At 34.6% G+C, this 23,420-nt stretch overlaps 1 protein-coding gene across 3 annotated transcripts in view; it reads left to right on the top strand.

Annotated features, from left to right (window-relative positions):
• SLF1 (SMC5-SMC6 complex localization factor 1) overlaps positions 1 to 23,420 on the top strand; it is a 59,698-nt gene extending 36,278 nt beyond the window's left edge. For 2 of the 3 annotated variants that reach the window (XM_081132584.1, XM_081132582.1), the window contains 7 exons: positions 5,576 to 5,723; positions 14,575 to 14,720; positions 16,223 to 16,386; positions 17,177 to 17,310; positions 19,226 to 19,318; positions 19,732 to 19,914; positions 22,434 to 23,420. In XM_081132584.1, coding sequence (XP_080988710.1) covers positions 5,576 to 5,723; positions 14,575 to 14,720; positions 16,223 to 16,386; positions 17,177 to 17,310; positions 19,226 to 19,318; positions 19,732 to 19,914; positions 22,434 to 22,915 — 1,350 coding nt within the window. In that variant the 3' untranslated portion in view covers positions 22,916 to 23,420. The remainder of the gene's footprint in view (positions 1 to 5,575; positions 5,724 to 14,574; positions 14,721 to 16,222; positions 16,387 to 17,176; positions 17,311 to 19,225; positions 19,319 to 19,731; positions 19,915 to 22,433) is intronic. The other variant, XM_081132583.1, reaches the window with a different exon arrangement.

Raw genomic sequence — 23,420 nt, 5'->3', positions numbered from 1 at the left:
TTTTCAGTTTTAGACTTTTTTACTTCCAAATTACCATATGTTTTTATGAATTCTAGTTCCCTACAAAATTTTCAAGGTTTTCTTTTGTCTTTGAACATGGCAATAACATTTTATAGTCTATGTCTGATTATTCCATATTTGTAGTCTTTGTGGACGTGTTTCTATTTGTTTCTCTTGTTAGCTTCTCTTACATCTTTTATATTCCCTTGCAAGCTAATTATTGTTTACTATGTGTCACAAATTGCATTTCAAAAATTGTAGAAACAGTTTTGTGGCAAAGACACAGAATATCTTCCTCCAAAGAAATTTGTTTACTTCTGGCAGGTGCCTGGGTGTACTACCAGTTGAGGACTACCCTAATCCAATGTCTAGGTTGGAGGGTTCCTGGATAGTCCAAGTGTGAAGTACAGGGCTATAAATACATGTCTTTTGCTTCTGGTTCACTCTTACTCAGAGAGTGAAACCCTTCGGGGCATAAGAGTATTAGGTGTTAGGTCATGGGCTCTGACTTTTCACTCCTTTTTTCCTAGGCTCCAAAAACCACACCTCTATATCTCAGCTCTCTTTCTGTGGTTAGCAAAATGTTCTTAGGGCAAAGTCATCTACCTTTGAGTGCTTTGCTTCTCCCAGAAGTGGTTTTACCTTCTCCCAGATCTTGACTTAGCAATTCCTTATAACTTTCCAGAAGATGTTTTACATATTTTATTCAACACTTTTAGTTTTCTTCTATAATAGGGTTTATCTGAATTGCCTAGGCTTCCTTTATCAGAAACAGAAGCCTTTACTGGTTTTAAAAATTCTGTTTAGAGGGCTGTCTGAGGCATGCTTAAAAGAAGAAAATTCTTTTGAGGGCCTTACATTTTTTTGACATTAAAAAAGGAAAATTATTTCTACGTGTAGGTAGACTTTGTGATAAGGTAATCCTATTATGTAGCACTGACCAGGTGAGTCACCATTTTCTTGTATCTGATTTAAAAAGAAGTATGATTATACAAATGTGTATAAATTTAAAATAGCCAACAGAAATTGAACTATGTACACTTCGTTGCCAGTTGAAGATAGTACTTTTAAACTAAAACTAAAACATTATTACCATGTCTTTTGTGTACTTTAAGGATAGAAAATATGTCCTCATTTTTAATATTTCTTTTTTATCCAATTGATTATATAAATGAAACATCTCATTTATGACTAAAAACAGTAATAAAACTAAGGTTTTCACAATTTTACTAAGTCACCAAAGGACTGTCATGAATAAGAATGTACCTGGTTGCAGGTTCATTCCCTGGCCCTGGTTGGGGTACATGGGGGAGGCAGCTGATTGATGTCTTTCTCATATTGATGTTTCTCCCTCTCTTTCTCTCTCTTTCTCCCCTTTCCTCCCTCCCTTCCACTCTCTCCCCTTTCCTCCCTCCGTTCCACTCTCTAAAAAAATAAAAAGTAATGGAAAGAATATCCTCAGGTGAAGATTAACAACAACAAAAAGAATTTACTCAGGAAATACTGTGTCAATAGTGACAGATTTATAGATTTTTAATACGAAGATTTTTGTTCAAATTTATAAATAAAGTCAACATATTTGTGAAGCAATCTGCAATAAATTGTAGCATCAGTTGTAGCATGAGAACTGGTTTTCAGCTTTGCAAATTAATATTTAATTGCTTAAGTTCATATAAACTGTTTTTATTATGTTACTTTATCTGTTAGAATTCATTCTTGTACTTAATTAAATCTTTTTGGCAGTTTCTAATTTCAAGAATTCCATGCATGTTCATAGACATCATTTTCTGTGCTGTAAAGCATTTGTTTCTTGATTTGCTGAGTTGAAGCATTCAATTTAAGTCATTAGCTAAACAGAAGTCCTCAGTTTATGCTAATATTGTTTTGTCATAATGTCAATCATCAAGTATTGCTAAAGTGACACCATGGCAGTGAATTTCGTTGTCGTTAATCTGAGAAAGCTTTGGGCTTTCCTTGGCAAAGAGCAGAGGTGGGCTATGTCAAGGTTATTGAGAAGGTACAAATTTTACTAAGCATGGTGGTTAGTCCTACTTTTCTTTATAATGTCCTTACGTGCTATTTTATGACATCCAAACAATTATAGGTAGAAATGGAACCTAGTTTGTATTTAAAGATAAGGAACTTGAGGCTAAAGAGTTTAAATAACTTATTCAAGGTGTCACAGCCTGTTAGGGCAAAGCCTTAAATAGAGCCCAAGCCTCTACTGCAGCATATTTTCTCTGGTTTCATTCAAATGCAAGTGTTTAAAACAAGAAGAGGCACAGTGTGTGCATTATGTTTACATCTTTCTGACTGAGGTACTAGAGGAGCACTTTGTCATCTATTGCAGTGCGATCTTGTAGAAAGCCCTACCCGTCAGATGGCCAAGATTCTAGTTTGTTCTACATTATATGCTAGTCAATTTTCGGAAGATTGCCAAGTTTCTAAACTGGAGGTTATTTGTACTGACTGATAATAGAGAACTATACTGACAGAATGCCTGATAATAAACTTTAACATATTAGAAAGGAGTTCTAAGGTAACTATGAGTCATGTGCAAATCATGTTATCTTTCCTATTATTTGTTAATTCTTAGGGTATTAGTGTTCTGTTCTTTCAGTTTTAGTAGATATTTCAGTGTTTCATGACACTTTTCTCTTTTGGTGGTTTATTTGCTGTTTTTCTCACTAATCCATTTCTAGAGTATATATATATATCCACTATGCTAGAAATAGTAGCACTGTTTATACCCTATTCAAGTTGCAGTGAATACAATCTATAGCACAATGTCTTGGCCTTCTGTTTACGTTGAGTGCTGTAGTTAAGAATATAGCATAAAAAGATCCAAAAACCTGGATTTGAAAGTATCTTTTTATATAAAATTTTCTATTATGGATATGTGTTATATTTTTATGTATGTTTAGCTAATGGCACACAGATAAGAATAACTTGGGCAGGATCTTTGTTCATCATAGTAAAGGAGCTACAGTTATTTCTTGCAAGGCCTATCTATTTCTTTTTAATAATGGTAATATCAAGGAAAATTTAATATTAAGCAATATTGATATTTCCTTGTGGTGTCAGGTACATGTATACATATATTTGTGTAAGGAAAAAGGCAAAGTACCAACTGGTTGATTGTATGTTATTTTTAATCGATGAGTGTGCTGGATTGTGGTTTTATATGAGGCTTATTAGCCCTGTGAGCTAACCTCCCTTTTCCCTATTTAGAGTCCTACAACCAGGGATCTGAAGTGATCCTGATTTACTATTCACTTGAGCTGGGGAATACTTTGAAAATCAAAATCTTCCAGTCTCTTCCTTTCTGAGTAGTGTCATTGCCAGTATTCAGATACACATTATATTGGAAGGAATGTTCTGTGGCATGGATCTTGATTGATCAGTTTGCTTGTTTAAGTATAGATTTTTCACTATTCTGTTTTGTGTTCTCTTGATAACTTGAACCATGAGAAGTAAAACTTGCTCAGAGAGATCATGTACATATCGGCTATACAAAGAATGAAGTTGGCTTCCTGCAAAGTTCTTTGAAGACTGGCTAAGACCCAGTGTTTAAGGAGTCAGTTCTGGTCAGCTGCAATGCTTGGACCCTTTCAGGGTGCAGGGGAGGTATTGGTAATTTTCCAGCCGACTAAGGCCAGTCCTGCTGCTTGTTTCCCAAGTCACACAACTTAACTGTAACTACGAAGGCTTAAATCCACCCCTCTAAACAAGGCAGGAGAGGAGGTGGTGCTGACTCTCCCTCGTGAATCCTGACCTAGCAGGATCAGGCTGTAGTTAAGGTTCTGTATTGTGGCCCCTGATCATATCAGAGGAAGAGCAGTGCTTTCCTAATCATGAAACTTAAAATGCTCTTGGCCCCATTCTTCAGAGTCTGTTTCCCAAATTCTAATGTCTAGCCCTGGTAGAATACAGTGTGCTTGCCCCACAGTGTGATAGGGCAGTAGGGGACCTGCACACCTGCTAAGGATCCTGACTCTGTGGGTTTTACCTCAATAAACACTGTTTGGCATACCTGATGTATGTGCTGTTTGAGCATTGCCCTTATTTGCACAACAAACCAGAAATAGAACTTCAGTTTTGAAATCATTTAACTAATAGCTTCTTATGATAATAAATGATCTAATGAAATACAATAGGTATATACCTGTAAGAACTTTGTCTGCTAAGGGCAAGGGAAATAAATCCAGTAGTCACTCAGGGTTCAGAGTGCTGAGATTTCTTTTACTAATCCCCTATTAGGCATAGTATGATGGCAGAATTTAGCAGTTATAATCTATTTGGATATCATATTATTTATTAAAACCTTTTCACATGCCTTATACTCTACTGTTAATTTAGTGATTATTTTCATGCCTAGACAACAAGTACCAAAAATATAGCAATTTCAGTGACATAGTTTTAATGTCATTATGAAAAAGTTTATATTTCAATCAAAGGTATTTAAAAATATTATTTTTATACTTCATTTTTACAGTTTATATATTAGATTTTTAAACTCTAGAGCACGCTTATAAGTAAGGTTTGTATGCCTTGCTATAAAAATTTAATAATGTTTATTATAGAAGTGATAATATAAACAATATTCATACTTTTAAAACTGATCTCTACATGTCTCTAAGTTAGGTAATAGTATTTGATAAAATTTAATAATTAAAATTTAGTAATTAAAATCAATTTCTTTACAACAAAGGATAATCTTTATTGTTAAAGCTTTTATTTATTGTGTTTTTCAAGTCTTTTTCTGGAGAAATGTAAAGGTTAATTTTATAAACAATAGGGGTGGCTAATCTATTTTTTTTATTTTAGAGAAAGAGGAAGGGAGGGAGAAGGAGAGAGAGAGAGAAGGAGAGAAACATTGATTTCTGTTCCACTTATTGATGCATTCATTGGTTGATTCTTATATGTGCCCTGACTAGGGATCAAACCCACCACTTTGTTGTATTGGGACGATGCTGTAGACCCTTGGCCAGGGTCTAATCTATTTTCTGTTTTTTTCTGCTTTATTTTTTTTTTTTTCATGACCATTTATCCCCCCATACCCTCTTCCACCCCCACCCCACCCCCACCATCACCACACTGTTGTCCATGTTCATGAGTTCTTTCCTTTTTTTTTTCCTCAGTCCCTCCACCTCTATTTTTTAAATAGTCATTTTATAGTCATATACTTCTGTTAACAGAAGTCCACTAAAGCCAGTTACTTTCTCACTGTTTTAATGGATTAGTTGTCTGACTAAAGCACTTGACACCATTGGATGAAGTTATCTTAAAAGTTTGTTATAAGCTATCCATATGTAAATCCTGGAAATTTTGTTTTATTAACGGTTTATCATATAAAGACACTTGTAGAGATAGATGGGAGAGGAAGGTAGAGGGAAAGAAGTAAACAGAGAGAACAGAGAGAGAAAGTTAGTTTGCTAGGATTCTTAAGAATACCTTTTATTATTAGTGTACTCTGTGTTTTTTAAATAGCTAAATTGTGCCTCAACAAGTAATTCAAAATAAATACTGATAGAATTAATATATTTTAATAATATGTTTTTCATCTTAATGTTAGGTCTTCAAACATGAACTGGCTTACTTACTGACTGGAATTCTTGGAGCAGCAATAGATTATTGGATCTTCCTTGGTCTTAAAATGGGTAGAAATGTGATGCGGCATATGTCTGATGACTTAGGAAGCTATGTTTCCCTTTTGTGTGATGGTAAGTATGTCTATGTTTTATTTTTTTTAGACCCATTGTGGAAATTAGTTTTGATTTTCCTATAGGGAGTCTGTAATCTTCATATGTTCATATGAAGCTTACCTTAAAATATTTACACTCACACGCATGTGCACACACATATACATATATATGAATATGTAGACAATATAAAGAGGAAGGTAAAAATTACCTATAATGAATCCTCCTACACAGATAACCACTGTTAAGCTTTTAATATATTTCTTTCTAGTATTTCTAAGCATTTTTATGTAGTGAGCTCATACTATATATGTAATTTTATTATTTTTTTCTCCAAATGTTACATGAGCCTTCCCCACACACACCGTTTATTATTCAGAAATATTATTTTGATGATTTTATGAAAATCAAAATTAGATTATAGTAGGGAAAATAGTATCTGGAAGTAAATTATTACATATATATTATTAATATTTTCCTTAATCCTACAACTAAAGATTAAAATTAAACCATTCCTATGCAAGCAAACGTTTAAACAGACAAATTTAAAATACTTTATTCTCTTTTCATTAGAGAGATAGATTGCTTATTTATGTATGGTGCTTTTGAATCTCACATAGTAAGAACTCTTTTCAGTATCTTTAACACTTCTAATTATTCAAGCTGAGGAGAAAGCATGTGTCTCTAATCTTACCTATGCCATATGAACAGTTCCTAGGTCTCTTCTTCGATGAATACATAACAGTATTAAGAAATTAAATGCATTGAATCAGAATACTTATTATGTTGTAAAGTAATTGCATTAACTTGGGTTATATCACTAGTTAAAACATTTTTCCTATGTACCTGTTGCTGTAAAATTTTTCTTGTAACATAAAAAGCTGCTACTATTTTTTCCCCCATTGAGTCTGGTAATCTAACAGATGAGTATGGATGAAACAAATAGATGTAATAAAGTTATATATATAAATTTCTTAATCTTCCTTTTCTTCCTATTATCTACTTTAAAGTTTTCTCTCAAATAACTGGGGGGAGGAATATTATTTTAGCAGTGTGATGACAAAACTCATTTTCATGTGCTCACCTTATGAAAGGTTCTCACTAACTCTTTTGGGTCTCCAGTGTCAGGGAGGCTTCCATGAGACATTATGTATATTCCTAAACTTCAAAGCCAGTTTAGGGAACTATGAATCCTTTTCTTTTGTCTGTCTGTATTTTTGTAATCCTAAATTCCTAAAATGAACATAGTTTAAATCAAGTGAGCTTTTTATGGCCCTCAAATATAAAAGATGATTTTTATATACTTAAAAAAATATTTTAGACTGCCATGCAAATATTCTGTTTTGTTACACGTATTTTAGTGTGTCTTGGTTTTATATGAAAGAAAAAGTTCTTAAATATGTTGTCAATCACTTTAATACTTTGTAAAGAGAATCTAGAATAAGAATCCAGGTTATAACTGGGTTCGGGATTTATTCTATGGTGCCCTCTGCAAAGTGAGGTCTCTTCGTACACTTTTGAGGTTAGAAGATTTCTATCTAAAGCATTTTATCTCCTTTTTTCCTCTTTCTTTTTCATTGAGCTGAGGGGTGATTACTGTTCCTTTTGTGGACTCGCTGTCCTTTGTTGCATGACTTTTTAACATTTCTTAGCTCAAATTCAATCTTCCTTCAGAACCTTTTCTTACCGTTTCTTTCTCACCATTCCTACTAGGTAGTTTTTTCCTTTTCTTTTTTTTCCATTTTAGATACAGCAGAATTCTGGCATTATTTGCTAGCGTGATAGCTAAACATTCAGTTAAAAGGATTCCCTGTTTTCATTCCATAATGGAAACCTATTTGATTTTGTCAACTCTGGACAGGATTAGCAGTTGCTTTAGAGACCATCAATGTAGTTATGTGTTGTTTCCAGTATGTAGTTTTCCTTAAGGGAAATATAGTTTAGCCAAAAGCATGAAATAATGAGCCTTGTATTAACAGGGTTCTACTGTTAACAGGGTACATCAGCTTTTATGCTTTCTTTACTCATATTATGAATTTCTCTTCACTTTAAAGCAAGGTGATGTTATCTACTGTTATTCCGAGTTTTTACATGACAAGTTTAAACCCAACAAGTTTGAGCATGTAACTGACGTAAGCTAAAATTAGACTTTAACATTGCCATTAAAATCCTGTCAACCAACTGAGTGATTAATTTGCTCTCCAGGATCTATTTGATCACTAATATTTAAAACTCTAGATAAGATTTAAACTATATCCCTGTTTGACAAGTATGTGTAAGTCTTTCCTTACCCTTCTCAAAACATACACACAGTTAGTTCTTTAGGCTTCAATTTAGGCCAGATAGGCAGTTCTTAAAAATGTAACATATATTTCTCAAAATATTTCAAGCGACTATCTTCCTAAATTTTTGTTGTTACTGCATCGTGCTTTTTAACCTTTGTCAAGAGGGAAAAATCAAGTGAGCAGTTTACCCTTAAGAGCAATAGCTTTTTTACTGCTAACATGCAAAATTAAAGTGTCTATTATAGAGCCGGTAGAATAATACACTTATCCCAACAAGTGAAAAGGATGTTCTGATAATTACCTTTTTGTCAATATTTTGATATTTTCATAAAGAACCACTTCCTTTTCTCTGAGAATATTCCCTTTTAAAAAAAAAAAAATTTTTTTTTCTTTGTATTATTCAGCTCAGTTACTATTTTTTGCTTTTTGTAAGTCATTAGTAAATATGTTATCATTTGGCTGCTACAGAACTTCCAGTTGAAGATAATGGCCTGTCATTCTCATTTATGGCAAACTGGATGTTTTAGTTTTTCCTAGTCCAAAAGTATAAAATTCATGTTATGATGCTACTCAGATTTATTGAATTAATTTTAGTTTAGTAAAATTGTTGTTAGTTAATTGTTTTATAGAAAATTAAGGCAAAAGGTATTTTAGTACGTAAGTAAAATTCTTCTTTCCATCAGATCTCATGTCCATCAATCCCACACAGATGCCATTCTTTATTTCTAATCACTTTGAACAGTTTCCTTCTGTCCTTTCTATATGATTATTATAATCAACTGATCTGAATTTTCTTTGTTACACCTAGTTGAAACTGGCAAACGTTGTTTTGTAATGTACCAGGTAGTAAATATTTTTGGCTTTATAGTCTCTGTCCCAGCTACTCATCTCTGTGGTTGTAGTAAAAAGCAGTGGTACACAATACATAAATGAACATGGTTGTATTCCAGTAAAACTTAATTCATAATAATAGGCAACAAAACATAGTTGATATGTCTCTAACTTAAACTTATTTCTTCTCCTGTTTTCAGTGGGAAGAAAACATCAAAATCTATAATATTTTTCACATCTTTAGATAGCTTTAATAAAGCTTCCTTTTCCTTTATCAGGCTTTGTCATCTGTTGCTGATAAGTAGTTTTTCCAAACCTTTATTTACCTTTTTTTTAAAAAAAAAATGTTTTTATTGATTTTTAGAAAGAGAAAAGGAGAGGGATAGAAACATCAAAGAGAGAGAGACATCGGTCAGCTGCCTTCTGCATGGCCCCTACTGGGGATTGGGCCCACAACCTGGGTATGTGCCCTGACCAGAAATCAAACCCGGGATCTCTTAGTTCATGGGTTGATGCTCAACCACTGAGCAACACTGGCCAGACTATTTGCCTTTATTAAATCCCTATGCCAATCCTTCTCCATACTTCAAACCTCTTCCATAAATTAAATTTTTATGGTTTTACTAATTGCCTCAGTCAAAATGTTTGTATTCCCTTCATTTACTTAACACATTTTTATTGGCATTCTACCAGTCATTGATCTAAACACTTCATATGCAGTGGAAGAACAAAACAAAACATGGTTCTTGTTTTTTTTTTTGGAGTTTTCAGTGGAAGAGGCAGACTGTAATTAAGTTAATGTTACATTAAAAATACTATGTGCTCCAAATGAGAAAAACTAGGTGTTGAGATGAGTGAAGTAACTTTGGTGGGTGGTTATGAAAAGCAGAACCTGAAGAATAAGTAGGAGCCTGGCAGAGTTGGAGAAGCTGGTTCCAGTCAGAAGACACATTTACCAAAACTCTGAGATAGGGAAAAGCTGGGCCTGTTGGGAATCCTCTGGTGCCCGGCTGATGGCAAGTAGTAAGAAGAGTGGCCAGAATAAAGCCAAAGAAGGGGAAGTGGAGTTTGCTTAGGAACTTTTAAGTAATGTTAAGGAGTTAGAAACCATTTTCAAAAGGGAGTGGCATGATCCAATTAACTTTTTAAAAAAGATCATCCTGGAGTGGCTCTTTAGAGTAATTTGTCCAGTTATTTTGTAATTCATGTATCAATTACTAAATATTTATTCTGTGTAGGTTAGTGAACTACAAGCTATGAGGGCTACAAAAATGATCCTTTAAGGAAAGATCTTACAGTCCAGGGCTAAATTTCTCATATTCTTTTGTTCATATGTTATTTATCATTCCCTTTGCACATGTTTCCTGACTGTGTGGATCCATTGTAGTTTGTATTTACTGTTTCTTTAAAACTATCAAACGCTCTTTCTAGATGAAAAATCCTATTTGGAAGTTCCAAGGTGAATACTCTTTTGAACTTATAGTACAAGTTATTCATGGTTACTTATGCTTTGCTTTTGCCTCTGGTTAGAGTTGAGATCAATTGATTATAATAAACTCTGTGATGATAGATATGTTTTTTTATTTTTTTAATCCTCATTCAAGGATATGTTTTTATTGACTTGAGAGAGAGAGGAAGAGGGAGAGAGGTGGGGGACATCCATCAGCTGCCTTCCTCATGTGCCCAAACCAGGGATTCAACCCACAGCCTGGATATGTGCCCTGACCAGGTATTGAACTCACCACCTTCTGGTGTTTGGGAAGATGCGCCAACCAACTGAGCCACACCAGCCAAGGCAGATGTGCTTTTTAAAAATGTACACGAGTAGAGATTTAATGTTCAAAAGATGATTCTTCAGTTTACTGCTTGCACAGTTTCAGATAATACTAAAACCTAGAAGGTTATGAGTAGTCCGTTGTAATAAAAGGTTGTAAATAATTTTTCTCCTTTCCAGTTCTTGCAAATTTGTACTTCTGTTGAGGCCATTTTGCAAAGGGTTGTTGAATTCAGTTATCATGTCTGTATGGGGGTAGGTAGGCTCTACTTGACATCAGAGCAGAGCTGTTTGTCCACAAGGCAAGAACCTCAGATCTCTTTAGTCAAGGCAGTTTCTTTCTTAGCCTGGGCACTTTTTATGTTTTGGGCCTGATAATTCTTTGTTTTGGGGGGGATCCTGACCTCTGAACTGTGAATTATAGAATGTTTAGTGACATCCCTGGTCTTTGCCCACTAGAGGCCAATAGCACTTCCCCAGCTGTGACAACCAAAAATTGCCAAATGTTCCCTGGAATCCCATCATTCCTTCACACCCCAGACACAACCAGCCCCCAATTAAAAAAGGAACATTCAAGGACTGCAAGGACACAAGGACGTGAGAGCTCAAGCCTTTTGGGAAGGCATCTGAACAGGACAGGACTTTCACTGGGTGTCCGACAGTCTAAGGGAAATCAGCCCCAGAGTGGGGCGGTCAAGTTTTATACTCTATATTGATATGTTTATCATCCTGTCCATTTTTAAATATAATGTGGCTTGTATAATAATTCTATTGGAAAATATCAGTTGTTTTTTTTTAAATTTCTTTTTCAATTATAGTTGATGTTCAATGTTATATTAATTTCAGGTGTACAGTATAATGGTTATACATTTATATAACTTATGAAGTGATCCCCCCAATAAGTCTAGTACCCACATGACACCATATCTACTTATTGCAGTATTATTGACTATATTTCTTATTCCACACTTTACATACATCCCATGACTGTTTTGTACCTGCTAATTTTTTTTTTTTAAATCCTAACCTAAGGACCTGTTCTTACTGATTTTAGAGAGAGAAGAAGGGAGAGAGAGAAAGAAGAGAAAAACACTAATTTGTTGCCTCCTGTACATGCCCTGACTGGGGATCAAACCCGAAACCTAGGTATGTGCCCTGACTGGGAATTTAACCCACATCCTTTTGGTGCGCTGGACGACACTCCAACCAGCTGAGCTACCCTGCCAGATCATAACTGCTAATTTGTATCCAACCCCACAGACTCCTTTTCATCTGGCGACAGTCAGTCTGTTCTCTGTATTTATGAGTTTGTTTCTGTTTTGTTTATTCATTATTATTTTTCATTCCACATAAAAGAAATCATATCTTTTTTGTCTTTTCTCTGTGTGACTTATTTCACTTAGCATAATTTCCTCTAGGTCCATCTATGTTATCTCAAATGGCAGGATTTCTTCACCCATTCGGAAGGTTGTCTTCTCATTTTCGCTTCCTCTCTGTGTTTGTTTCTACATGTTAGGTAGATCTTCTACCCCTTCCAGGCTTGGCAGTGTGTTCTTATGTAGTAGGTATCCTGTGAGTCCTAGTGGCACAGTCATCCTGGTCACGTAAGCTGGGTCCTTCAGGGATATATCTCTTCTGTGGGTTGTGTGTACTCTCCTCTTGTAGTTGAGCCTTGATTGCTATTGTCACATCAGTGGATGGTATTGACCCTCATGCTGGCTGTCTGTAGGACTGGCCATGACTATAGCAGACGCACTGTTATGGGCGGGCTTGTCCCTCAGAGCTAGATTTGTTTTAGCAGAGCTCTGGTGCCTGGAGAGTCTACCCTTTATGTGTGTAGTTTGAGGATCAGATTGCATGGTTCTCTGTTGTGGTCTGAGGCCACCTACCAGGTGTGTTGGTTCTGGAGCCTCCTGGGAGGGGTTGCGCTGCAGGCCAAGGTCAGCCACTGCCTGTCCTTGGGCAGTGGCCACCTGGTAGTAGCTACAAAGTGATCTGCTGCCCCAGCCTGTGCTGGGCTTGGAGAGGTACCTGGGAGATACTATCCTGGGAATCAAAGGCTGGCTACCACTAGTGCCAGGCTTGGGTTGCTTAGCAAGTGGTTCAGGGCATGCCAAGGCCAATCACTGCTTGTTGAGGTTTGTGGACCTTTGAGAGATTTTAGGAAAGTCCAAAGCACATACTAAGTTGGCCACTTGTGAGAAACAACCACTGAAAGAGGTTCTAGCCTGTTTGTGCATTGGTGTGGTGGGGTCTTGGAATCACAGGGTAGGGTGAGCCATGTTAGCCAGGATGATGGAAATTCAGACTTGTCCCCCTCCTGCTCCTGCAGACTGGCAGGGGGAAGGGCTCAACAAAGGAGCAGTGTTGTCTGCCAGCAGTTCTGTCCTGGAGAGAGCCCTTACCCTGGAGTCAGACAATTCAGGTCCTTCTCTCATGTCCCTGATGCTTTTCAAGCTGCTGTCCCTTTGCTGGAACTTAGGGTGAGTATTTGTGAATGAGTGAGTCTGTGGCTGGGCTGTTTGAAAGGAAGCCTGGGTGGGTCTACAGCAGCCCTCCATCTTACCTGGATAGAGTCTTGTTGATTTTCACAGTTGGGTCTTTTGGGGATTTTTCCTCCAGGCCCTGGTGCTCTAGGCTGGGGATTCTGGTGTGGGGCTGGGATCCCTCATTTATCCCAGAGGACCTCCACAGCTGACCCAATACTTAACTGCCACACATGGGTGTAGGATCATCACATTTGCGTCGTCGTCGTCCCCCATCACTCTCCATGTGGCTTCTTCTGTATTTCCTTGGTTATAAGATTTCTGTTCATCTAGTCTTCAGGTAGTTTTCAAGGGTGATTGTTCTATAATTTAGTTGTAATTTTGATGTGATCATGGAAGGCGAGCACAGCATTTACCTGCTCTACCGTCTTGGCTGGAACGTCAAGCCTATCTGGCCATTCTGTCCAATTTTTAAAGTGTATTTTAACCTATTATGTTTATTTTGCTAATTTTATTGACTATTCCTAATTTTATGTTTTTCTAGTTTTTGTAGTTAATCTGCCTAATTGTATAATATCACAACTTTTTTATCTTTGTTTTTGCTTAATTTTAGCTCTCCTATTGTCTATTGATCGGCCTCTTATTTTTTAGCATTCCATTGTATTATCAATTTTCTTATGCAGAGAATATTAATAAAGAACTCATAATATTAAATAGGTAACATGGGAAATAGTCATTCTAGTTCTTTATCACTTTTGAGTTGTGTATATTTATGCATTTCCATGTTATTGGAGAACTTGAGGATTTTGAAAAGGGACTTGAGACTCTTGGTGTTCTTATTTTGTCATTTAAAATTATACTTTCTTCCCCTCCCCGCACTTACCATAGTAGAGTGGGTGCAAACTTCTAGAAATCCTTACACATTCTCTTGCGTTACATTTTCCCTTCTTTCCTCCTTCTCTGCAGTATTGGGATTCATGGGTATTGTCAGGAGAAGGAGTATAATTTATTCCTCTCAGCTCAAGAGTGATCACTGCAAATTAAGTACACCTGTGCCCATGTAGCAACCAACTACAGGTTTTCCAAAGGTGCAACCCTATTGTGGGGAGATACTTTTAACATTAATTGGAAAGTATAGAGATAAATCCCGTGTCTATCCATATATCATCAGTCTTTTCAGATATATATACACACACACACACACACACACACACACACACACACACACACACATATATATAATTTCAAGACTTTTATTTAAAATAATAAAAAGTAATGATTGTTTCAAATGTGAGGACATTACCATAAAACAATTTCTCATCAAAGGCAAGGAATAGGAACATTATCTATTTTTCATGGTTTAAAATTATGTGGTTGAATTTTACTGGTGTAGAAATCGTCATTTGCGTGAATAAAATCCACAGAGGAGATAGTCTATAGAAAGAAATTTTATAGGGTGTAGCAGTAACTATATTTACTTCTCTTGTTTTCTATAGACTTTTCATCACAGGAATTAGAGATTTTTATTTGTTCCTTTTCCTCCTCTTGGCTTCAAATGTTTGTTGCAGAAGCAGTTTTTAAAAAGTTGTGTTTACAAAGTTCCATCAGTATTTCTTCTGAGCCACTCTCTCTTCAGAAAATGGTAAGTACCAGTTTTAATTTCCAAGAAGTGAGTTCATAAATTCAATTTTAAAATATTAGTTGTTTCTAATAATTACAGCATATTAATGATAAATCTTTCAAATCCACATACGAGTATGTATTTTTCTATCTCAATAATTGAGTAATTAGTGAATAGAAAGTTTAGTTACTTGAGAGTAATTAAGGATTAATAACAAAAAATAATACAAGAATAATTGTTTCCTAATAATTGGCCATAGCACATAAGATTATTATTTTAGAAAGACCTACTGCTATTTGCGACAACATGGATAGACCTTGAAAATAACATGTTATGCGAAATAAGTCAGAAAAAGCTAAGAACCATATGATTTCATTCATAAGTGAGATATAAAACTGAAACTCATAGACACAGACAACAGTATGGTGGTTACCAGAGGGGAGGGTGAGGGGGTGGTAAAGAATAAAGGGGGCAAAATATATGGTGATGGAATATGATCTGACTTTGGGTGGTGGGTGGAATGTACAGATCATGTATCATAGAAATATACACTTGAAACCTATATAATCTTATTAACCAATGTCACCCCAATTAGTTTAATTAAAAAAGGAAGACCTAGAGCCAAAAAAATTTTACATAGTATTTAATGGTATTTAAAAATAAAAATTACAGATGATATCCAAGGTTCCCTTTTATTCTGTATATACACACATGTAAGCTGCATTTGATCCAAGTTTTTCCAGTTTTATCTTGGCTGTTTTTTGTTTTTTAATACATTTTTATTGATTTTAGAGAGAGAGAAAAGGAGAAGGAGGGAGAGAGAGAGAGAAAGAAACATCTTGGCTACCTCCTGCACACCACCTCCTGGGGATTGAGCCCCCAAGCTGGGTGTGTGCCCTGACCTGGAATGGAACTGGCTACCTCTCAGTGCATGGGACAGCGCTAAACCAGCTGAGCCACACCAGCCAGGGCTTTGGCTGTCTTTTACTATCATTAATATCTAGTATATCCAGAAGTTTCCTCAACAAATGAGAAATATAGTTGCTAATGGGTCAGATTGGGCAAATCTGACTGTTTTGCAACAATCCTTTCTTTAACAACTTTTACACTCTTTATTCTGTTTATTCCAGACTTGTTTTCTGTTGAAGGAAGGCATTACTAAAATGGAAGTGACAAAATACCAGTTGTTCATAAACCATAAATAATTAAAATATGCAAATGAATTATAACAAGTTGGGAATAAGACTAATCAAAAGAACTTTTCTAAATGAGCATCATAATTGAATTTGAAAAATATAATTATTTTCAAGAAGACATTTTTCTGTGTACGTCATATTGACTTAATGATATGGAACTAGTAGCTTTCTTGATATTTTAGTATGTTCAAATGAGATTGGGTGACAACCATAGTGATGAAACCAAGAAAATATAAACAAAATTACATGGTGAAATGAATCAAGTAATTTTTACTGCTTTCCAGGTCTTTGTAGTTGAGAAACTAATATAATACTATTTTGTGACAGGTATATTCCTATTTGCCAGCTTTGGGGAAAACTGGCGGGCATGGAACTGGAAAGATGCAGACACCAAAGAAAATAGGACAGCGGCCTTGTCTTGAATCTCAGAGGGCGTTACTCATGCTGAATGGTGCTAAACAGAAACAAGTTGAAGGGCTACCAGAGTTACGGTGTGTAATGATTATATACCAACTATGCTTTGTTTTAGAGGACACCTCTTTTTCTGACACATTTCTTTAACTTTATAGTTATCTGTGATATTTTCTGAATTATACCGAAAACTCTGAATTAGTAGAAAACTCAGTTTTATACCTATAAATACACATGATCCAGATTTTCACTTTCTTTAATTCAAGGCACATGCTTTCTTTCTACTAAGTGCTTTCCAAAAGAAATAAAACTATTCATCACATTATTGTTTCCCACAATTGTTGCCCTGTGATTTAAGTTACTACTAGCATGTAATAAAGGTGGATTTCAGAATCCATGATTATGGGAGATAGTTTGAATTGTTATAATAGCTTCCCCCAAAATGAGAAACCTTCCTCTAAAAGTATGTTGTATAAAACTCAGAAAACCAGAAGTGTTTTTAGGAAGAAGAGAATAGGATCAGATATTAAAATAAGAATGGAGAGCAGAGACCTACATTTTAATTTTAGCATTTTGCTTTATTCTCTCTGCCAAATATTGTGTATTTGGTCTCTTTCTCTACATGACATTTCATATTCATAAACTTTTCAGTGGGCAGTTGGGGGTACAGAGTTAATAAAATGAAAATTAATGCCTTAAAATTTGTTTCTGTACAGTTGAAATAAATGTAAAAATAGAAAGCAATAAAGATTTGAATGAATAAAGGGGTTTAAATTAAAAGAGGGCCAGATTTTTGAAAATAACATCTAATATATGCTTGTCATACCTTGGTAAAAAACAAGCTTTTATTATTTCTTACATTCTTTTCAGAGAACTGAACCTTGCTAAATGTTCCTCATCATTAAAAAGATGGAAAAAGAAGTCAGAAGGAGAATTGTCCTTTTCCAAGGAGAATTGCCCCTCTTTAGTAACAAAGATGAATTTCCACAAGACTAATTTAAAAGGTATTCTAAATGTCTCAATTAATTTATGCTAGGAACTTTTCATGGTTGTAATCAGTATTTGCAAGTTTTACACACTGGTCCTGATGAGTACCTGAACTTAACTGTTAGAGTAGGTCCTGGAAACACTTCCCTGAAAAGCATATTATTTTCTTGAACTGTCATTTATTTGAAGAAAGCAAATTTTAATACCCAGTGTAATAGAGTATTCCTTCCCTTCTCTTCTCCCCCTACCTCTCAGATACAAAATACAGTGTATAGCTCACATTGAGGTCTTCCCAGACTTGCCCTCCTTACTTTTTTATTCTACCTCAACCTTTGCTGCTTAGGATCAGTGTCTTTTGATTTGAAAGTATAATGCAGTCTTCATGTCTTTCAGTCCTAGACATTTTGTGAACAAAGAATGAGGAGTAGGCTATGTTACATAGCTGTGTTAAGCATATGGACTCTTTTCTTCCAGGCATTGAGCCCAGACTACGAAATGTGTTTGGCTTTTGGTTCTAACTATACTGGAACCTAAGTACCTAAAGGATGGGGTAACAAGAATAGCGTTGTAATAATTCACTCCAGCACCTCTTTTACTTAGGCATCTCTTAACTCACAAATATGTTACGTTTTAGAACTCTATACTTGGCCAAAGTAAATTTCTGAGTCTCTTGTTTATGTGCAGTATTGTCTTTTTAATACATACATTATCGTTATGACACCAGTGGAAACAGTAACAGTGAAGCTCTTATACCCTTTCAATATGATAAAAGTTCATAATTGCATATCACAAATTCAGAATGCCCATTTGGCTCAAAATGTGAAAAAAATGTATTAAATGAGAACTCGGATATTAACTTCATAAAACAGTGTCCTTTTTCTTTGTTTATTGTGTCAGAAAGTAGAATGAATATGAATGACTTTAGGCTGAACAGCAGAAGGAACTGGGAGGGAGAAAGAATTGAAAAGTAGTAGAGAAAAACTTCAAAAGCTTTTCAATGCATGTAAAAGAATGTTTTGGTAGAAGTTACAGAGATAGTCTATAAAACAGGACACTAAAAATGTGCTTAGTATTTTACAGCAAGAAAGAATTTGATTCAGTATTTCATTTGTTTTCTAAGCACTTTTAAGTTTGTGGGGTTTTTTTATTCCCCTTACTTCAAATGATCACTTATATCTTATTAATCTTGGTGATAACAGAGATAGATGTACATGATTTTAGCCAGCAGGCACTAATTGCATTTCTCCTAGAAAACAACTTTGCCATTCTATTTGTCACTCTTGTTCAGCTTTAAATGGTACTAGGGTTTTTTGTTTTTTTTTTCGTGTGTGTGTGTGTGTGTGTGTGTGTTTATATTAAGATTCCTCTATTTCTCTTTCTCTGTGCTGCTGTAGCCAAGCCAGACAGCCTATTGAGAAGCAGCAAACCATCTAATGGATTTGAAGTTCTGAATTATACTTGAGTGTGTAGAGGCACTCGTGCTTAGCCAGAAACATTCATTTGAATTAAGCTATAAATGCTGTATTAAAAAGAGCCATACATTTAACGTAGGTTCATGAATAAATTTAAGAGAGGGCAATTGCACTCTAAACTTTTATTGCTGCAAAATCCAGTATTTTTGGTGTTCTCTGATCATTTGGGGTTTTATAGCGAGATTGAAGCTTTAAACCTTGAACTAGGGGGAGACAATGCCTGTGTTAAATCTTTTGCAGTAGAATTTCATTGCTGAATTGGTGATAGAACAGAAGCTCTGTGGATCGGTGGGGTTCCCCTCCCTCTTTTTTTTATGCGAGATGTTTAAACCAGTGAAAAGGAAAACTCAATAAATAATTTTATGGCATGGGGCCAGATCTCCTAGTTCATGCCCTTTGATTATTTTCTTTAGTTGATATCTTGTCTTCTCTGGAATAATCTATTAATATTTTATGGCAGGAGAAACAGCCCTCCATAGAGCTTGCATAAATAACCAAGTGGAGAAATTGATTCTTCTTCTCTCTTTGCCAGGAATAGACATCAATGTTAAAGGTAAGTTCTAAATCTTTGTGGTCTAATCCAATATCTTAATATTTGTGATATTAAATAGATAAGTGAATGTTAAGAAAAATTTAAGTATATTTTCCTAACATATCTTTATTACCAATAGCAAAACCAAGAAATTCATCATAAATTGATTTATAGCTAATAGTACAGAAACATTTTTTGATGTCCATATTCTGATCAGATCCCAACATCATTGTTATACAATTGTTTTAATATATTTCAATTTATTTTTCTTAATCTTATAAATGTGATTGCACCCTAGACATTTTTACCAGAGCATTCGATTTGTATGTGAAGCACTTAGAAAGTCACACTGATAAGAGAAGTAGAGTATCATTACTTCACTATCAAAAGTCCTACTTTTGCTGTTTTAAAACTTGTCTTGATTTTTAATTTAGACAATGCTGGCTGGACGCCTTTGCATGAAGCCTGTAACTATGGCAACACAGTGTGTGTCCAGGAAATTTTGCAACGTTGTCCAGAGGTAGATCTGCTCACTCAAGTGGACGGGGTGACTCCTTTGCATGATGCACTGTCAAACGGACATGTAGAAATTGGCAAGCTGCTGCTCCAGCATGGGGGTGAGTGCATTTATGCTAAACGGGTTTTGATAAATTATCCAGTTTTTTTATAAATCCCTCAGAGGTAGATAGCATTTTATATATTTAAGATCTGTAAGGAAAGATGCTTTTATTATATATGAATGAAAAGTAAAAATAAAAAGTCTCCTAGAGTGCAAGCACCTTTTATTTAGAAGGAATTAAAAGCCTTTTCATAAAATGCATTTATTTATTTATTGTAGTATTAAGCCTATTTAGGTTTGTGTATGAGAATGTATTTTGAATTGAGTGTGTTGGTTTTAAATTAATCCTTTTACTTAAAGTGTGTAATGTTTTTGTTAAACGGCCATTTCTGAAAGCTTATTAATAAATGGATATAAATGTTCAATTGTGATTACTTGTATTTTTCATTCTTGTTTCATTTCCTATATATAACTGCCTACTCAATTCATCTTTTTTAATGAGTCATTTCTTTACAGACTATTAAAAAAAAGGTATCCTGGAATATCTTCATTCACATTTTGCAGTCAATTAAGTTAAAGTAGGAGGATTTTCAGATGGTAATAACTGTTGTGCAGGGGTTTTGTGATAGAGGCAACTTGAGCTTAATATTCACCTACTGCTTTTTCTGGTATTTTATATCTGCTTTCAGGACCCCACCCCTTCTCAATTACATTCTTCTTATGTATGAACTTAATTTAAATTTTTCATCAAAATATTCAAAACTGATTTGTGTTTTAAAAGAAAAACAAAGGAAAACAGATGACTAGGTTATAATGCAGAAGTAAAGATTTATATAAATTTCCTGGGATATTTTATACGAATTTTAACTTAAAATTTAAAATTATTTTCTCTCATGATTAAAGCTATTTTATTCTGCATGAAAATAGAAAGCATATTTCTTTAGATGTCTTTTTACTATATATATCTCTCTCTAAGAAAGGCTGTATAGCATGGCAGCTTAAGATGTTTAGTTATTTATAGTCTTCTCCTGCCCCCTAAAGGCCTTAGTGTGTGTTTTACTGACACCATTCTATAATCAATACATTTTTCATTTCTCCATTTTTTAGTATTATTTGTCTACTGAAACATAATGTTCTGTCTCCTAAGTGTTTCATTTTTCTATTCAACCATATATATCTGACATACCAAGCCAATATTTGACCTTGCTTCACATATTCTAAGTGATATAATAGCCATTATTGTATTAAGTCCAACTCCTCAGAAGAGGATGATAGCATTATACCAACCAATGTGAATTCTTCCAAGGTCTTGGTTAAAATGAGTTCCTTGTCCTAAGAGGAAATGTACCTTGCATTTATCAAGGTCCTTTTATCTTTGCCTTAGTCATATTCTGGGTTTGGACCTGTCAAATGGTTTGATACCATCATTTTAGTAACTATATTACTTCATTGTAAGTCACTCAGTCTTGAGAGCAATAATTTTAAGAGTTTAGTTGTGTTTCTGAAACCTTTACTTTTGGTATCTTGTGCCTGTAATTTTGTTGTAATTTTTTTTAACAGGCGTAACTTTTAGCACTTTTTTTGAAATATCAATATAATGAAGATAAACCTAATATTGATTTAGAATTCTCTTTTTCATAAATTACACATGAATCATATATCATAGTGGTTAATCTTTTATATTAAATACATTTTATATCTAGACCACTATATATGTCTGATCAGATTCATCATTAAGAGTTTTAGCAGGTATAATCTATTCTCTTTCTGTGACAGTATGATCTATGTTTTATGGTAGAACCTTCTGATTGTCTGCTAGTACTAAAATCTTTATATTCCTTATAACAATTTTATGGCCAAGTGTGTAAGTAATTACAGGACTTGACTGATGGATACTCAGATATTTCTGTCCTTTGCTGTGTGACCAGATACTTAGTAGTGGTTGTCTTGCTCCTCCGTCATCCTCTGCTACCTAGAGGACCAACTCTTATCATCAGTGGCTTTTAAGTAGACAGCTGGCTAGAATAGATGGATGAAATCTGAGTTTGACCCAGAGCAGTTAACATTTTTTTTATCGGTTACCTGTACTAAGAACTGAACATGAGCAATGGTGAATGAATGGTATTCTGTGTTAGTGCAAGGTTTTGCAGTCTTTGCACTGCTACAATCACCTGTCATCAATGGAAGGGGGCACTACTTTTCCCTGTGGTGATTTATGAGACACCTTTAAGACTCTTACACAGAATTTAAGATGAATATATTAGTTAATTTCTTCTGGGAACATTGAAATTTTTATTTTAAGATGACAATTTATAAAGTTTCATAAAAGTGTTTTTCATTTGTAATCATATATATTATTACTTAGGCAGCTGTCATTAGGCAGTTGACTAGAATTTTGTTTTTTTTAAACCTGCCTTTATTAGGCAGTCAATATGTATAGCCAGTTAATAATGTCAACATGAATTAGTACAAAATATGATTGTAAACAGAGTCCTGGATGCTTTAAATAAGAGAGAGAAAACAGCTGTTAAGCTGCCAAAATAAAAATGTTTTAACATTTTGTGTTGCTTTTCACAGGCCCAGTGCTTTTACAGCAGAGGAACTCTAAGGGGGAATTGCCCTTGGATTATGTTTTATCATCTCAAATCAAGGAAGAACTCTTTGCTATCACAAAAATAAAAGATACAGTGGAGAACTTTCATGCACAAACTGAGAAACATTTTTACCACCAGCAACTTGAATTTGGCTCATTTTTACTTAGTAGGATGTTGCTAAATTTTTGTTCAATTTTTGATTTATCTTCAGAGTTCCTCTTAGCTTTCAAAGGGTTAACTCATCTAAATGAAGTGCTTATGGCTTATAAGAATTATAAGGAAACCACCAGTGCTCATACTGACTGGTTATTGGATCTTTATGCTAGAAATATAAAGACTTTGCTGAAGCTCCCAAATATTCTTAAGGAACTGCCTGAGAATTTAAAAGTATGTCCTGGAGTACACACTGAGGCCTTACTGGTGACATTGGAAATGATGTGTCGGTCAGTCACAGAGTTTTCATGATGATGTCAAAAAATATGAGTCAACTTTCTAAACCTGCTCAGCTTACTTTGTCATTTACATGCTCATTAACAAATATTGATTTGATTTGATTTATTGACAGAATTTGCAGCCTTGATGAGTTTTAAAAGTACTTAAACAACTTCTGCAAAACTATAGTTATAGGCTTTTCTGAGTTTTTCCAGTATGGAATTTGACTCAAAAGTAAAAAAAATAGTTTTGCTTGGTATACACTGCTTTCTTTGACCTTTATGATTATTTTTTGTGCTGAAAGTGATATTATTTATCTATTTATATTGTATATGTAAATTTTTTTTAATTTAAATATTTTTTAATCAAACTAATGTTCTCTATTCTAGGTGTTCTAGGTCTTAAAATCATGGCAAGGATATTCATGAAAATTTGCACCTATAAACATGTAGCTCCTCATTTCCTCTGTAGGCTCTTGGACTAAAATATTCATTTTAGTTTTGTGTGTTTCTAAAATAAACATTTCTAAAATTTACAA

Source organism: Miniopterus schreibersii (genome assembly GCF_964146895.1).
Source record: "Miniopterus schreibersii genome assembly, chromosome: 3".
NCBI classification, from domain to species: Eukaryota; Metazoa; Chordata; class Mammalia; order Chiroptera; family Miniopteridae; genus Miniopterus; species Miniopterus schreibersii.
The sequence above is the reverse complement of the archived record's forward strand: the minus strand, read 5'-3'. Positions and strand labels throughout refer to the sequence as shown.